We start from the raw sequence: 18,892 nt of genomic DNA on the forward strand, positions 1-18,892 counted from the left end.
TCTTGAAAAAGATACTTTTAAAATTTATTGTATTTAAATACTGATACATCCATTCAGAAAGTATTTGAAATACTTTATTAAATAACAAATAAATTTGTTATTTGTATTGCCATGTATTTAAATACTTATGAAATACTTTTTAAGTTGGTTCACCAAATTAATTTGGTAATTACTAATTTAAAACAGTGTAATGTTACATTTAATGTGGTATTATTAGAACTTTTTGTACCTCTTTCTTAAATTTATACTGAAAAGTTAAAATTAAAAAAACTTCTTTTATAATATTTTGAAATATTTTATTATTTGGTATTTACCAGTTAATAAAATAAGAAATTAATTTAATTATTTTACTAGGTAAGAAATTATTTATTTAAGGGATATATTCAATTTTCAAAACTGATTTTCCTTCAGAGGTCTCAGAAGTCTGTATAATATTATTTGTAATAATCATAAATGAGCCATTGTTAATAGGGGCTCTCAACATTTATAAGTGAACAAATATTATAAATAAAACAATATATTTACAATAAAAAAAAATTGTACACGTGTTAATTGACGAATAATATTGTTTTGAATTTTTAAGTTTTTGCATAAAGGTAAAAAGTATTCCAAATACCATAAAAGTATTTAAATACATTTACTCAAATACATTACAAAACTGATATTAAGTACTTATACTAATATAATAAATATATGACATATGTATATAATTTTAACTCGCCACTATTGAGTTTTCAATGATTTTGACATGTCTACTTGCACCGTAAATTACGAGTAAAGTTAATCACATTTATTATTTAATTTGATTTCTCTAAATACGATAATAGGTACTAAGAATGTTTCTTATAAATATTTTGGGTAGACTGTTATTATTAAGTTTTTAATTTTTATATGTAAACTCTATTAACATTTAGCTAATTGTCATATTATAAAAGCAATATAAACAATCTATTTTCAATGCTCTAAAAAATTCAGAGCTGTACAAAAGGTATTATATTTTATAATACTTATTGCTATAAATTTATAGTAAACATTAGAATATAATATTATTTATACGTACTGAAAAATGATAAATCAAAGTATTTACACAGTAGCGTTATAAATTATTATAGCCATTTCTCCTTTATAAAAACTATTTATTTTTGTATAAACAATTATTATGATTTCATTTTGATATAGTATTTAATAACAAGATTGAGCTATTAATATTTTTTCCATCTTCAGTGTCGGTCCATCAGTCAACAGCCATATGCCAATATTGGGTATTCATGTTTAATATCTTATGTATCATTTTTTTTTATAAATATTTTTAAATAATTATACCTTTTAACTATATTCTATAGTTAAATTGCTTGTAAAATGACAATAAATTGATTGAAAAATAAAAAATTTGTTTTTTTTTGTAAAGAAGAGTTACATATAAGTTTCTATTTGAAAATAAAAGTAATTCCATGATAATTTTATTTGAGTCATGCGTAAAGTAACTTTATTACATTTACTCTAAGTAATGTATAAAGTAAATTAATTACTTCTCAAAAGTAATTTACCCAACACTAGTTAGTGGTTAGGTTATAGTAGTAGATACTACAATTAATATTTATTTTTTATTACTGTTTTATAAATAATTTAAATGTAGTTGATAAAACTCTCAAATACAACTTCCTTTAGGTACTGAAGATAAAACATAGGAATATGTTATTGTTATAATGTACCAGTGGCGTAGTGAATCATGTTTTTCAGAAGCAATTACTTCTGGTTTCTGTGGGGTGGTGGTGGGTCATAACCTCATAAAGCCCATATACACGGTCAGTTTTTGAACTTTATTTTGGGTGCTACCCCGCCCCCTTATTTGAGCATATGAGTATCGTGTACATCAGTTGGAGTAGGGTGGGGTAGGTCATAAATAATTTGTTTGCTTCCATATGATTTAAAGTTCGCTACGCCACTGTAATGTACTAATTGGTTGAATAAAATAGTATTTAAGGTTGTTCTGTATATAAAAAATTGAATCAATAAATAAGTGTTTATTATAATATTGAATTGAATACTTTTTTATTGAAACATTTGGAGTTTTTGCTAAGGTTTGATGATTGCTTGGGCATAATATGATACAAAATGATATTTTCAAAGGTACCGGAAAGTGCAGAAACTCTAAACCGTTGAAAAAGTCTTTAAGTGATAGGAGAAAATATTTTAGTAAACAGTCAACAATTTTGACATACAATTATTGCCAAAACAAATTTTAGTGAACCATTTTCTTGTAGTATCTCCGAGAAAATATGCATATAGAATATAAAAATATATAGAACATAATTATTATAATATAATATTTATATTTTAATAATATAATATAGGTATACAATTAATAATAGCTCACAGTATTTTTCAAACACTAGTTTCTATATTTAGTTCAGTGATTATTTAATTTATTCTATTTTATAAATTCATAATATAGTTGTTTGCCTGTGTGATGAATATTATTTATATATTATAATATGTTTGTTTAAATTGTTAACAATGATTATACAAATAAATACAATGATGAAGATTGAAAGCCAGATAATCTCTAATAATAATGAGTAATATATAATAATAATATATATAGATAGGAATTACCTGGGAACACGCGGGAATCATAAATAAATTGCGGGAACGAAATATAGTATCCTCACCATATGACTAATATGATGTATTAAATTTAGATTATCATTATTTTTGCTAAATTTTAATCAAGTATAGTCGTAGAGACGAATGCTCAACATTTCATCCTCTAATTATTATAATAAATATATTTAAATACTTCAAATTTAAGAAAATTTATTATTTAGTTTTTTATTTAAGAAACACTTAATAAAACAGGACTACTTGATAACCGAATTTTAAAAGTGTATTATACATTTTATAAATTGTATATTGAATTAGGCTAAATTTTTAAGTAAAGTCAATGCCAAAATACTTTTTATAAAATGTTTATAACCATTAACACAGTGAAAATGTCTTATACAGATCATATATGGATAATCTTGTGTTGGCACATAGCACTGACCAATTTAGTAAAAAGAAAAACATGGACCAACAAAATATATTCCGTAATATATTGATATGGCAACAAATCTTTATTTTTTACAGTTTTAAATACTGAGGTGCATCTCGCAACTCAATTGTTTTCAACTTTAAATTTGTTTAATTGTTTCTATTTTCATATTTTTGTTTCACGAATAATATGTTTTATTTATTTTATTTGTATACTCATATAAGATTTAATAAATGTTAGTAAATAGACCGAATACTTGGAAGATAGAACAGGAATATATTATCATAGATTCATAGAATGGTATTCTATGGGAAGAGCCATTTCCGGGAGCGCAAACTCAAATAATAATGTACTTTTAAATAATAAATTAACTAAATGTATAAAAACACTAACTATTGAAACAATAATTACAGTAAACAAAAAAAAAATACAATGCATAATTATTTTTATAAGGGATTGTTCAGTTTAATAATAAATATACTTATTATTAATATATACTTCAAATATCTAAAAATGAAATCATTCATAATTATCGTCAATAAGTCTTAGTCATCAACCTGTAAAAAAATTGCATTTATTAGTTCATAAATATATTTATTTTTTTATGAATAATTTGTGAAACAAAGAAACATTATCTAGTAATAACATTACATTATTATCATGTCCTAATTTATTATGAAAGAATCAAGTTGTTAATATATTTGAACAGAACGTATATATAAATTAGGCATGCGCCTATCATTGGATTATTTTTTAATTTAATAATATAATATAGTAAATTATACTATTTAAGATTGGTTATAACAAATCTTTACAATAATACACAATTTAAATACTCACATTTACATTACAATATTTTGTTAAACAAACGTATTTCACTTCAGCTACATGACACAGGATTCTTATTGCTAAATTGATTGTACATCGTAACCACTTTAAAAGTTGTTCTTCATTCAATAGCATAAACGCTAGACCATCAAATTCCTAATATATTAAAATTACAATAAATAAAGTTCAATGATAACTGTTGATAGATATAATTCAATATTATTTACCCCAGCAAATAGTTTCAGAGCAGCATCTTTACAAAACAAATCATTTGTCAAATATTTATAAACATCCTCAGGAGACCAATATTTTGGATTTGACGTGACCTTAATATGTTCTAATTGTCCTATATCAATTTTAAATTTCTTAAATCTTGGATTTTGACGATAATAGTTTTCAAAAGTTGATTTCCTAGAAACAATTTTAAAATCATTATTACTGTTAATATATTAAAACATGTTAATAATAAACAATATACCAATTGTCTAAAACAACAAATAGTTTTTCTTCAATGGTTTCATAAAGTTTTTCAGATTTAGTATTGCTGAAAATTTCCATTTTATCCATTCTCCTAAGTATATTTTTTTTTGATATAATTTCAGTTATAAGTGATGTTTCCAGTTCAGTAGGACTCTTATTGAATTGAAATAAGTGTACTTCTAAATTCAATATACTCCCCAAATAATGTTTATACCTTGAAACTAAAGGTTTATTTGACCAATCTAATACTTTTTCACCTATAAATATTTTATAAAAAGAACAATTTAAAATATTATCTCTATTTAATATTTAACATTGATTGGTTAAAGTTAAGCATAAAAAAAGTTATTTTAACAGATACAACAATAATCTAATACTTACCAATTCTAGAAATTTCTGTATGCGTTGGTTTACGTAGTATAATTTCAGCAGATTTTTGAGCACCATGTAATCGATGATATTTTATTTTTGATTTCATACGAATGGGTAGAGTATCCATTTTAGGTTTTAACGGCTGTACTATATCTGTATGGACAATTTAATTCTTTTTAATACAACAAAATAACTATTTAAATATATGTATTTATATTTAAATAACAAATACTTAGATTCTCAATAACTCAAAGTTTATGAGGACATATAAATTATACAACAAACATACAAAATAACAAATAGTAGAACCAATTTTTTTATGTTAGCTTTAATTTTAGAATGAATTAATTTATTTATTTATTTATTTACTCAAAGTAAGAACATCGTCTATGTTTTATGTTTTTACTAAGGTATTTTTATTTTTGTGCAATTCATGAATATGTTGAGTATTAAAATTAAAAATGCTCATAAATTCCTTATAATAAAATACCTCGTAAAAAAAACAACCAACAATAACACTGTTAGAGTTCTTACATTTAAGTTTCATGTTGAACTCTAGTATTAAAACTGACAACAAAATTGATTAATAACTATTAAAAATAATATACACTCACTTTTAATTTCTGTTTTATTACAACCATGAGGACACTTTGTTTCTTCAGTAGTCATAAAGAATTCACACATGCCAGATAGATTACAAAGAGCAGAACAATATATTTTAGCCATCTTCCTAGATTCAGGAAGAAGAAGAGATTCGGCGATACTATCACAATTTTTTGTTGCTCTTAAATCAAAAAAGTTCTTATAATTTCTTAATATTTAATTATTACTTTAATTTGAACATAAATTAAATACATACTTGGTGGTAATCCACTTTTCAACACCACCAGGTCCGCTGAATAACATACTTTGAATTTTTTTAATGTTTTCTAATGCATTAGAAGGAAAATAATCTAAATCAACAAATGCGGATATAGCTTCCTGTAATATTGAGGATACAGGACCGGGACCAATACAAACTGGTAAGCTAGGAATTTTTCTTTTTGCTATGTGACTACCAGGATAACAATCTATGTTAAAGTAAATACACATTTTGTAGCTATTTTTAGAAAACAATTTTGAAGAATTTATAACCACATTTTTTATGGATTTTTTAACATGATCTTTTTTTTTTTTTAGATTAACTTCTTTTGCATTATTTCTTTTTTCTGGTTTATAATTAACTTCTTCTTGTTTAGTATCAACTTCTTCTAGTTTAATATCAACTTCTTCTGGTTTAATATCAACTTCTTCTGGTTTAATATCAATTTCTTCTGGTTTTATATCATTTTCATCCAAAAATAATGCATCATGGAATTTTTCATCTAATTCAAACTTGTCTTTAGCATCTAAAATGGGATTACTATCATATTCATCAGTAGTATCTTCTTTAATCTCTATTTCTGAATGTATAAGTACATTATTAACAGAATCAGAATCTTCAGATTTAATATAATCATCTTCTATTTCTTCAAAACCATCATCAAAAGTTAGTTTATCTCTAAAAATACAGTTTAAATTAGTATATTAATAGTACCTATTACCCAAAAATATAAAAAAACTACAAAATATTATACTTATTGCTAAAGTGATAAAAGATTTCTCCTTTTAAATAACGAGGATATTTTGTTGACAAGTCTGATTGACTTAAATCAATATCAACATCCGATGAATAATAACAATGTTCAAAATCATTAGAGTCATTGTATGGAAGCTTTGGGACACCCAAAGAATATTTGTATTTATTACACCAACCAACTGGGAAAACTTCATCTGAATAAACTGAACGTAAATGTAGTAATTCTTGACCACTAAATTCATAAAACAAATCATTTATCGATCAATTTCTTCTAAATTTTTATATTGCAAACATATTACCAACTCGTACGATCAAAAGATAAAAACATCCAATGATCAGCAAATCCTTTAACTGTAGCCACACGAATACAATCAGTATTCAAAGGATCAACCGCTTCTAATTTCATACCTATATGAACATTATTACACTTTTTTCTACACAAATTATCAACAGAAGCAAATTTTGCATCTTTTCTCATCAAATATTTCGACCAAGAAAATGTGTGTGGTTTATCCCAATCAGTCGGAGGTTTAAGCAAAAATTTGTGTCTGCTTGCCCAACCTAAAATCAATCATATTTTTATAACTATGTAAAAGCTAACTATACAGAAATAAATGTTTCAAACCAGCTTGAAATAAATAAGGATTTTCTTTAGTAGCCACAAAACTGATACGTTTATCTTCATCAATTTCATTATCCACTTCAACTTTAAAATAACGATTATCATAGATCTTAACAATTGTACCAACATAAAATACCATCATTGAATAAGGATTTATTACTTCCAACATTTCTCCAACTTTATAACTGTGTTGTTTTGGTGTCTTTGGCTGATAACAGAAAAATATATAAAACATTTATGAAAAAAACTATTTTACAACAAATATGTATTATGACAACTCTTCACATGAAAGGAATGTTATCTAAACAGAACTAAATAAAAAGGCTCTGTTTCTAAACCAATTTAGTTACTGGCTTAGGAAGATAAAAAAAAAAAAGATAAAAAGAAAATAAGTAATTTTTAGATATTTGAATGTTTAAATTAAGTAAATATTACCTATACTTTTGAAGTATAATTTATGATATATTTATTGCAATTTAATATTAAATATATTTAAAACTAGGAATATTTTTACCAACATAATGATAAAAAATAAATATTATAATTTAATACCTTTAACACATTCAGTAGTACACTAGAATCGATAGAATTTTCTAAGCTAGCATCTAAATTCATTACTCTCCATGGAAGTCCTAAACATAAAACAAAGCCAGTTATATAGTTAAGCAAGAAAACTATATTTTAGTAAAATACCTTTTTGTTCTGCCCATCCTAATGGAAAAACACGTTCATTTAAATAAAATAACCAAAATGGTTTCTCTTCAGGGCTATTTATTCCTTGCATTTGTAAAAATAACCTTCCTCCCACATTTTTAATCACCTAAAAAAAAATAAAAAATAATAAAATACTCATTATGGGCAGTGTTAAGTGTCGTAATAAATTCATTCAAGAGATTAAATAATATTTATATCATAAAATGTATTGTACTTTTGAAATCCAAACACGATAAGGGTATTCTCTATCTTGAACTTCTACAAACATGTCACACTTGAATATATTATGAATTGGTGCACCTCCCTGAAATATAAATATATGTTATTTTGGTATTGACATTTTTAAAGTTTTTTCGGACGTTATACAATTAATAAAATATAAAAATATACCATTTGTAACACAGCATTTGATACAACATGCTCACAATCTTGAACTTTTCCTTTAATAATTTCTGGTTTGTAACGTGAAAATCTTTCAGGATAAGGAGGTATCAGTTTTTTATTATTTTCGCTTCCCCAGTTTAAAGAATGAATGCGTGGTGAATTTACTTCTAACCAAAAAGTGTGTTGATCATTGGCATCACCAAAATAATGCAAGCTGACAAAAAATATTGTTACTTATGTATTCAGTAAAGTAAAAGTTTTTTTTACATACTTCATTAAAACGCCCTTTGATGAACATACACTAGCGAACCAATATCCACTTTGATCTTCATTTTCAATCTCGACCACTGAGCCAATTTCTATTCCATTCAGTTCACTCTTACAAATCTGTAGATAAAATTGAATTTGACACGTAAGCATCTTTTGAATACAAATTTACAAATATAACTTCCCTTTACATTATATTATAGATTACTACTCACATGATAAAAAAAATCTTCAGGCACCTCTTCTGCATTTCTTGCAGTAAGATATTTATTCCAATCAAATATTTTTTCTAAAAACAATTAATATTAAAATAATGATAAAAAATAAAAATAAAATTGTATCTACCTATACATAAAAATTATGTAAAAAATACTTTATTTTTGTATATTATACACTTTAATAAAACATAATGAAATGCAAAATCATGTTATTTGGATGATCGAAAATACAGAATGCACTTAAACATGAAATTATTATTGATTTTTTTATTTTTTTGGTTAATTCAATTTCATTCTCCTACAGGAAAGTAGCTAAAAAATTCACATAATAATTTGTTATAAAGTCCTTTTAATGGAATTACTGTAATTTGAACTATTTATATCAACATTGAATAAGTTCGGAGCTCAAAATTCTATTGTAAAATTGTATAAAAGGACATTGAGTGCCTACTATTTAAACTTAATTATAGTACAGAAATCTATCATTCAAAGCCAATGATTGTTGGATGACTTACCCTCAATCAAATTGTTAGGTGAACTACATTGACTCTCGGGCAAATCTTCTTGTAAACTTGACCTATCCTTGGGAAAATCTTCTGCTGATCTTGACTGACCCTCAGGTAAATCTCCAGGTGAGCTTAACTGACCCTCAGGCAAATCTTCAGCTGAACTCGACTGATCCATGGGCAAATCTTCTGGTAAACTTGACTGACCCTCAGGCAAGTATTCAGATGAATTTGACTAATCCTCGTGTAAATTTTCTGGTTTAGGTATAAGGAAGGGTGGATATCCTATAAGATAAAATAAAACACAAGTCTAATGTTGTTTTATGGGATCAATAATGGCTATCAATGTACAAAACTACAGTACATTGTTCATGAACACGATACGCTGAATAGGTTAATTTTTACTTTAAGTATTTCACAAATGCATGCGGAAAGGGGAAAACGACGTTTGTTTGTATTATTCTGATTTTCATTTACACGAATGTCCGAAAACAAATAGAGTACGGACTAGGTATATAATATTATAACGAGAACAGCTTATACAAGTTTATACAGTTTATCCTAATAGCTCTGTCTCAGTGATGAACTTTATATATTCTAAAGTGGTTTTTACGGAACAAACAGTTTTTAAGTAATTTTTGTTATTGCAGTTTTTTGATCAATAATGCAATAGTGTTGTGACTGGAGCAAGAACTTTCATGCATTTGCATATTTTTCTGGTTAACTTTATTGTATGCTTAATAAGTATACAATATATTTCACAATACTCAATGTTTTTAGTGCATATTTTTGCATACATTTACATAGGTATTTGGGTTTAAAGCACATATTTTTAATTATAATAGCATATTTTAAGTTTTGGTGTATATATTTAGATATTTTATTGAAAATCAAGCATTTTGGTAAATATTTTTCATGAATCAAGGTCAAATATTATACAAATTAAATTTGAACAATGAATGTGATGATGTATTAACTGTTATTTTTTTTTATACATATTATATGTACATAGAAAATTGTATTAATTACAATAAAAAAAAATATTTAAGGGAAATTTAAATTTTTTAGCGAATATTTAACTAATGTACTAACTTGATGTATAATACAATTTTATAACTAAAATATTTAAAGAAACAAATTTAATTTATTGGTAGAATTAGGGTCAGTAATTTTTCTTTTAGGGACTATCTAATAAATATTTGATAATTTTTTAGTGTATAATAGTTCTCGCTCTAGTTTTGACTTATGAACAGGACTTGAAACTTCAAGCATTTGTATATTTCTTAGGAAGCTGCATATTTAAAATCTAATTTGATATAAATATGTTATATGATGCACACAATCGAAATACAAAAATGTATATTGCATATTATTGCATATTTTACTAAATTTACAATATGATTTTTCATATTTTAAGATTTTAAGCATATTAAGTTTATAATTCAACAGCACACTCATTTTCCATAGTTGAAAATTGTTATTTAAATAATTTAAAAATAAACAGCCACTGCACGCTGTCCCCTTGTCTATATTTTGAATTATACTATACTGAGTATCTATTGTAAATACTAAATTTGTAATAATTGGCACAGTGTTATTTAACATTTTTTCAGTACCTAATAAAAGATATATTGCAGTTGTACGTTGCTTTATCGTTTTTACTAACTAAGAAATAAGAATTGGTTATAAATTGTATTGTAATTGTAATGATTGGCTGAGATTTATTTTATATTGAAGTCACTCGTTAGATAAAGTTAGTTAAAATACCCTAATACAAACAAAAAATATACTCAAATAATGCAATATTTTTTTTGATTAATTATGGTTTTAATTAACTACTAATTAAATTAGTTATTATAATTAAACTTTTTCCAATTTTATTCCCATATAATTAAATACAGTAGAAACCATTTATAATTACATTTGAGGGACTAGTTAACATTAGTCATATTAAGCAATATTGTCCAAATTATCCATTTAACCAAACTGGTTTAATAAAAATTTAAAAACGTGATTTTACATTTATATGAACATATTATTATATTACAATCAATGTCTGTATCATATTTGTATCAGTACTTTACTTCAATACACACATAAAAAATAAAATAAAAATGTTGTTTTATTATTTTCAAATTAAATTTACATTGTATTATAAATATTGTTATCCTAGCTTGTAAAAAATATTTTTTTTTTCAGTTTCTTTCAAATTTGTTTTTAGTATTTAGTTTTAATGATTGTTACATTATTACATTCTATAAAAGCTTGATACAGTCATTATAAATTAAATATTTTTATAATATAACCAAAAATAACCGTTATAACATCCATATTGTCATTATACAGACGTCTTAATAGTTCCTGCCCTGCTTATGAGTAACAAAAGCGGGGATTCAAATACAAGTAGTAGGTATTTAATGTCTTGAATGGGGCTGTTGTATAAACTAACCCCCCCCCCCCCAAATTATACTCACAACCAGTCTTCAATATAGTTATTTACTCGGCAAAAGTGTAACAAAACATAAGTAAATTAATTTTATCAAATTTTCAGTGACAGCAAAAAACTGTGATGTGTATTATAGGCTAAAACAGATATGAAAACTATTGAATTAATTGTATTATTGTATGATATCTTATAAAAATATTAGGAAATATTATGATATAATTGATCTTTTTTTATTAAATAAAAAATAAAACGTGATTAGAAAGTAATTTTTGTTGAATGTCTACTAGTTCTTACATAGGTACCTGAAAGTGGTTTAGGTATAGCGTGTGGTTGTAGCTTGTTTCCTAAATTGTTTAGAAACAATTTACTCTCCAAATGTTAACCACATAACTTGACGTTTTAATAGGAAAAAAATATCATCTGACAGTTTACAGTTTTCTAACAAAATTACACACCTAAAAGCATAATAAAGAAAAAATTAGTTTATTTATACTAAAAACACAATTGCTTGGTACTCGTTTTGTATTGTACATGGTTTTGTTTACCTTGTGTTGACCTGAGTACTGGCATTAATGTTTAACTAGACTGTGTCCGGAGTGACTTTATACACGTATTAGATTTCATTAAAAACTGATGTTATAATAACTACAATGGTTGACTTCGGACGATATAGAATCACAGAATACAACTCTACTATCCACTCTGTTAATGTCAGCCATCGGACATTTTTTTTTTTTCATCACAGTGTGGTTATCATAAATTACTTTGTGGTGACCCAGAACAACGACCATGATTGTAACCGCGGTACCAGCGCGTCAGTCGCCGCCAGCTAGGCGCCCCTCTCTTGTTTAATATTATTGTATACTGCCCGCATTACCACCATGACGCGACCGTCGCGAACTCGCTCACTTTTTCGGACGTACGTCGTCGCTAACGCCGTTTTACGTAACGCCCGAATATCGCGGATGCATGGCCGGGTTAAGGGGAGGGGGGGGGGGTCTAGCCGCCGCGGAAGCCCGGCCCCGTCGCTCTCTCAAATTACCAAGGTGAAAGGGGCCCAAAAAATTTTAAGCGGATACACATTTTTTTAGTGATTTTAATAATTAGTTTTTCTATATTTTAAAAACCATTTTTTTTATCGACAAAAACAACTAAAATATTAAATACCTACAAAAGCACTATGGTAGAAAAGACGCATTTTACTGTTATTTAATATTTTCATTGATATCAATAATATCATCAATAATTAATAATGTTATTTATGTACGGAGAGAGCTTTTTCTAAATTAACTGAGGAAAAAATAAGTATATAACCAGGCAAACACAAGAAAACTTGGACATACAAATGATTTTATATTCTGAGAATGATTTGTTAATAAAAATTTATGTTCCTGCGAGTGGCTTTGTAAAGCATGTTTTGTAAAAAGGGCCAATATTATGAAATTTCAGCCACGGGGCCAAATAGGTTCTTAATAATTCGGCCTTGAGCGAAAGCCATAAAAGCCCTTATGTTTGTACCATTATTTATTTATTCTGTTAAACTATTTGGATTATTATAATTAACTATTATATTGTAATTCGTTTTGTTTGACTTATTACATTGGTAACCCGACAAATTGATCATCCGTCATTCCTACCAAAACTTTATTTATATGTTGATATTTCTATATATTTTAATCCACCTTCAAGTCCGGATTAAGGGGGAGGGGGGCCATGGACCCTGGGCCTTGATAATTAGAATTTATTTAGGGGCCTCTGATTTGTCCATTACATTTTTCGTTATAGGCTATATAAATCATCTAAAAAAAGAATAGATGATTATTTAGCTAGGAAAAAAGCTTGTAAATTATAATTTATAAATAAAGTGATACATTATTCATTATTTATTGCTATATACCTAATATATATCTATCAAGTGACCGGCTAACGTCACATGAAAGTATATACCAAAAATTATGAAAAAATACCCTTTAAAGATTGAATATAACTTTTTTATTCTTTTAGTTATGGGAATTAACTTTTTTTTTTATCAAACCCATGCGTATCACGCATTTGTTTATGTATCTTCAAAACTTTTCAACATTTTGACGTAAGATTATTTTTATTTTAAAGCTATTTTTAATTGTCCTATCAACTGATATATGCAATTAAACCAGAAATGTGCTGATTATTTTTAAAATTAAAAACAGAGAAAAAAGTTGGCAAAAATTAGTATTTTTAAAAGGAAATTGTGCATTACATATTCCAAATTATTTATTATTAACTACGAGTTTTTGTTTTTGTATTATGACAACTAAAATTTACCGAATAGTATAAAATTAAACGATTGACGACCAATTAACCGACTCAATCCAAGGAAAACCAAGTTGTGAAGATTAACAGGAATATATTATGAAAACCAAACTTTCAAGTTATTTTAGGTCTTATTGATTATTCAGTATAATTCAGTATAATTCAGTATAATTCAGTAGAATAATACAAAAACAATAAACCCATACTAAGTAATAAATTATTTGGAATAATACACAATTTTCTTTAAAAAATGCTAATTTTTGTCTACTTTTTCTACTTTTTTAATTTAACAAAAATAATTAGCGCATTTTTAGTTCAATTGCGTATGTCAGAGTGTTGATAGGAAAATTAAATAGCTTTAAAATTAAAAAATAATAAATAAAAACAGTGAAAACTTTTGAAAATACATAAACAAATGCGTGATGTGTATGGTTTAGATAAAAAAAATTAATTGCCCATAACTTAAAAAATAAAAAAGTTAGACCTAATCTTGAAAGGGTATTTATTCATCATTTTTGGTTTACTTTCATATGACGTCAGCTGGTCACTTCACCCCAGAGCTCAATATATACATTAATTTTTTTTTCGTACAGGGACCTCATTTAAAACTTTGGCCCCTGGGCCTCTAAATGTCTTAATCCGAGCTTGTCTGCCTTGATATATTACGTTATTTCACGGTTGTAACTTGTAGATTAATAGTATTTACAAATAACAAATATTTTAGACCTAAAAAACATAATATTATTATTATTTACATTAAACTTTTACATGTTTTTATACCTAACTAATAAATAAAATACTTTAATAATGAGTGAAAAAAGATTATATAGCAGAAGAATAATCATTAAGATCATTTAAAGTTGGCACTTTTTTTAAAAGTCCAGAGTGACATCGGACTCGTATTAGATTAAATAAAAACAGATGTTATAATAATTACAATGGTTGACTTCGGACAATATAGATATTTACAAAAAAAAAATAATAAATTGGAATAAAAAAACCCCATACATTTATAGCAGCAAATAATCCATAATTTATTCAATATTCTAAAAAAATAATTCTTTACTTTTCCATAAAAATGTCAACTTAAAATTGATTTTTACTTTTCGGTTTTTCCTTGTATTGTCATTTTTTTTTTTGTATCTAATATCATCAAATACATTTTTAATATTATTAGGATTATAATTCTTATATGAACAACCTCCTACATTGTTGACATAATATGATCTGGGCATAGTTAATGTGTTGTCCGAACCCCACGTTTAAAAACGATTTATCACCACAGTGTGAGATCAAGTAAATTAACCATTTGCGCATATACCTACCAATTTACAATGACCATTTAACGAGTACCTAGGTTACCTAAAAACGCAATCGAATATATCTATTTGTTGTTGTGTTACGGTAGCTATCAGTTATAAAATTTAAAAATCGAAAAATGTAATATTTTGTATTTACTTCCTTAACATGTACTATGACAACATTATGTCATCAATAAATATTATTTTATATGGAGGTATTATAATCGATATTATAGTGGAGTATCAGTTTTCAAATTGTATTGAACGTTTACTCTAAAATTGTAAGACAACAAAAAACCAGTATGGTGTTGTCCGAGATCACTCCACTGGACCAGGAAATAGGGGGGGCTTTAGGGGCTAATCCCCCCAAAAAAGGTCCATAGCCCCCTCAAACATTTCCTAAATTTTGTTTTAAGCTTATTCAATATTATCAAAGTATAAGGCCCTATTAGCCCTATTAGCCCCCCCCCCAAATCTCAAACGCTATTTGCGCCTATGTTCCTGGTAGACTGAAAGGATTCCTAGTTCCGTAAAATGTATTTTAGCTGCAGAAGGTGCACTGCATTGGGACCGCCGGGTCAACAAATGTTTTTTTTTTCATTTGCCCATTAATTTGATACATAGTAGATGACAATTATATTATTGTCTTATGTTTAATTTCATACACCATCTAGGTAGAGAGGTACCCATACTAAAAATGTCAATGTCTCATCCGTTCTGACTTGGAATTGTTTATCTGAATATTGGGGAAATTACTCAGCCTATAGAGTGACATGAATAGTATACCAAATATTAATCGTTAATTATTAATTATTACTAGGGATAAGGAGTTATAGAAGTTGCATATTTTTTGTGTATCTTTTATTTATAGCTATAGGCGAGCTAAAAATCTGTTCTAGATCCTAATTAAATCAAATTTGGTATTTTAAATCTGCATATTTTTGCATATTTTGGAATTTTTTTCAAAAATAGCATATTTATGATTTTTTGAGAATATAAATGTATTTTTAGTAAATTTGTATTAATTTTCAATAAATGTATCCAATAAAATAGTAATTGAACACAAAACCTGTTTTTTCAATAATGCAGAGTTCAAACCTAAAATGTAAAATATATATTTATTATTATTTAGGTACTAACGTATCTATTATTCGTTTATTAGTACTTAAATTGAAATTTAATAGAACATAAATGGTTATCAAGAGACTGGTTTTTTTATCTTATCGATATTCTTAACGCGATTATTTTTCCTTTCACAACAACTGTCAAACATACAATTTTCAGTCCACCGTCGTCCGTCGTATATGCTCTCGTTATTATTTGTGTGTTCATTCTGTCGTTTAATATTTATTTAAAATGCCGAAAGTTCCTAGTTTAAGGAAATATGTTACAGAATTTGGTGAAATGTGTTTTCTACAAATGGCGATATTTTATTTTGTAAAGATTTGTGAGACCAAAGTTAATGGTAATAAAAGGTTTACCGTTATACAGTACTTGAAAACAAGCAAACATGAACAATTGATGAACAGTCAACAAAATTCAAGTTTAAAAAAACAACAGTTGTTCACAGTAAGTGCATCATGTAATTATAAAAAGTCTAATAATACCCTTATATGTATACATTAACTCACAAATATTGAATTTCGATCATTCCTTGAAAAATACACGTTGCATGATATCCCAACGGAGTCAACTTTAAGAAAAACATATATGGACAATTGTTACAATGAAACAATGGATTGTATTTGAAAAAGTATTATTGGAAAAAAAAATTTGGGTCTCTATAGACGAGACAACTGACATGAAGGTAGATTCATCGCAAATGTTATTGTCGGCACACTATTGGTTGATGGGCCAGGTGAAATATTTTTACTAACATCTGAAGTTCTGGAAAAGGCTAACTTTTCAACAATAGCCGAGCTTTTTGATAAATCGTGGCCAGACGGTATTCAACATAATAACGTGCTTTTATTTTTGAGCGACGCCGCTCTATACGTGATAAAGGCATTGTACTCAAAAATGGTGCATGTTTCTTGTTTAGCACATGCAATGTATAGAATTGCAGAAGAAATTCGTGGTGAATTTTCTGGGGTAGACAACTTATATCAAGAGTGAAACAAGTTTTTTTAAAAGCTCCATTTCGCACAATCTCGCAACTTCTTTTTAGTGACAATTCCCTAGAACCTAACTTGGTTTTTAATTTTTATACATGAAAATTATGGATTTTTACCTTTAACGATAATGCAACTTGAAAGTCAGAATGTTTCGTTAATTGATTCAATTATTCTTATAAAATCCGTGCAAAATAAATTAGATAATTTAATTAGTGAAGTGGGTGTGAATCAAAAATTAACTAATGTTTTGCAAAAAAATGTGGGATTTCGTATTTTACAAAATATATCAAATATTTTAACTGGAGAAATCACATCTATGGAGGGATTGCCTGAAGATTTAATCGGTGATAACTTGGTTTTTAAGTACGTCTGTATAACATCAACAGATGTTGAAAGGAGTTTTTCCCGTTTTAAAAATATTTTGTCGGACAATCGTCGTCGGTTAGATGTTGATAATTTAAAAAAAGCTTCGGTGGTCCAATGCAACAAATTTAATTTATAGATATAATTAAATTTAATATATGCAATTATTTTTTTGGCTGTAAAATTATTTAATAATAGAAGTTATGTAAAAATAGCAAATATTTAATTGTATAATAATTAATTATTATTAATATAAAATAATCGTCTGCATATTTTGTTATATTTTCGTTTTATTTTTGTGCATATTTTTTGGCATATTTTGCCAATTTTACCTCCTATAACTTCTCATCCCTAATTATTACCTAAATATTATATGCGATAGCAATACGCACACACTTAGGTGCAGTAGGATGGTGTAAGTGCGTAGCTACCGACCGCTGTACGTCGTGCACCCGAGATGCTCGGTGAAGACGATGGACAGCCGACCATAGAGTTGAATAAACAAAAGGGCCGTCATCAACGGAAATTGAATCTTTTTTGAGTGATCTTATAAACAATGCTTTCCAAATATGTAATTAGGTACATCATTTGTTTCATTAAACAGATACTTCAATGTTGAAACTTGAATTTGAATTATGTTGCGTGGGTATTTGGTTAGGTGTTTTTTAATTTTTTTTTTTTTATCAATTTTTGGTAATTTTGTTAGACTTATGCATATTAAATATTAACATATGAACAAATTTTGTTCATTATACATTTATACTATTTTACATCATGAAAAACGTGGGCAGAAACGAGTTAAAAAGTTAAAGTTAACTTTTAAGATTTTATTTTCATTAACTTAATTTTTAACTTAACTGATTTTTATTGATATACATTTAATAAATAACGATTTACATGTAATCAAATCCAAGTTATGGTATTTTATAAATAATTAAATCTATATAAATAGAAGTGAATGTCACTTTTTTCCGCACTCGTAATCTTGAAAACTACCCCTCCGATTCATTGAAATTCAACGGGTTGTTATAATTTATTAATAGAGTCGATTACGGCCATGGGCGCCGATTATTGGGGTGCTGCGGTGCTCGAGTACCCCATGGTTAATTTCATGGGGTGATAAGAACCCCTTGAAATAAATAAAACATATAAATATTTTATACGTTAATATTATACATTTATAATTTCAATATATCAGAACATTTTTTAGGATTTTTTGAAACTCCTTTTACTGACGCACAGACGTTATTTAATTTAGTAATAAATGTTTTATCACAATTTGACATTGATATTTCCAAATGTCGTGGACAATGCTATGACGGGGTAGCCAATG

The 18,892-nt window shown here is 26.6% G+C and overlaps 2 protein-coding genes across 2 annotated transcripts; both read right to left on the reverse strand.

Annotated features, from left to right (window-relative positions):
• Nucleotides 1–3,579: 3,579 nt before the first annotated feature.
• LOC115033017 (scm-like with four MBT domains protein 1) lies at nucleotides 3,580–6,810 on the reverse strand. Its single transcript, XM_029485350.1, has 9 exons — nucleotides 6,632–6,810; nucleotides 6,331–6,564; nucleotides 5,574–6,254; nucleotides 5,329–5,498; nucleotides 4,724–4,867; nucleotides 4,341–4,599; nucleotides 4,090–4,273; nucleotides 3,905–4,018; nucleotides 3,580–3,591 (listed from the first exon to the last, which is right to left on the reverse strand). Exons 1-9 carry the CDS (start codon nucleotides 6,808–6,810, stop codon nucleotides 3,580–3,582), a joined length of 1,977 nt encoding a protein of 658 aa, XP_029341210.1.
• On the reverse strand, nucleotides 6,746–9,304 carry LOC100573894 (scm-like with four MBT domains protein 2). The gene is made up of 8 exons (XM_029485723.1): nucleotides 9,053–9,304; nucleotides 8,535–8,608; nucleotides 8,324–8,439; nucleotides 8,059–8,266; nucleotides 7,883–7,972; nucleotides 7,648–7,774; nucleotides 7,507–7,586; nucleotides 6,746–7,162 (listed from the first exon to the last, which is right to left on the reverse strand). Exons 1-8 carry the CDS (start codon nucleotides 9,219–9,221, stop codon nucleotides 6,929–6,931), a joined length of 1,098 nt encoding a protein of 365 aa, XP_029341583.1. The 5' UTR covers nucleotides 9,222–9,304; the 3' UTR covers nucleotides 6,746–6,928.
• Between the last annotated feature and the right edge of the window lie 9,588 nt (nucleotides 9,305–18,892).

Source organism: Acyrthosiphon pisum, chromosome X (genome assembly GCF_005508785.2).
Source record: "Acyrthosiphon pisum isolate AL4f chromosome X, pea_aphid_22Mar2018_4r6ur, whole genome shotgun sequence".
NCBI classification, from domain to species: Eukaryota; Metazoa; Arthropoda; class Insecta; order Hemiptera; family Aphididae; genus Acyrthosiphon; species Acyrthosiphon pisum.

Bases quoted from the DNA above. Each gene is read 5' to 3' on its own strand.
- LOC115033017 (XM_029485350.1), bottom strand. From the start codon at position 6,810: ATGAGAAAAGATGCAAAATTTGCTTCTGTTGATAATTTGTGTAGAAAA. The intron at 6,565-6,631 runs GTAATATGTTTG...TTATGAATTTAG, and splicing joins TCTTTTGATCGTACGAGTTG to TGGTCAAGAATTACTACATT. The intron at 4,019-4,089 runs GTAAATAATATT...TTAATATATTAG, and splicing joins CTCTGAAACTATTTGCTGGG to GAATTTGATGGTCTAGCGTT.
- LOC100573894 (XM_029485723.1), bottom strand. From the start codon at position 9,221: ATGGATCAGTCGAGTTCAGCTGAAGATTTGCCTGAGGGTCAGTTAAGC. The intron at 8,609-9,052 runs GTAAGTCATCCA...AATTGTTTTTAG, and splicing joins ACCTAACAATTTGATTGAGG to AAAAAATATTTGATTGGAAT. The intron at 8,267-8,323 runs GTATGTAAAAAA...ATTTTTTGTCAG, and splicing joins TCAAAGGGCGTTTTAATGAA to CTTGCATTATTTTGGTGATG.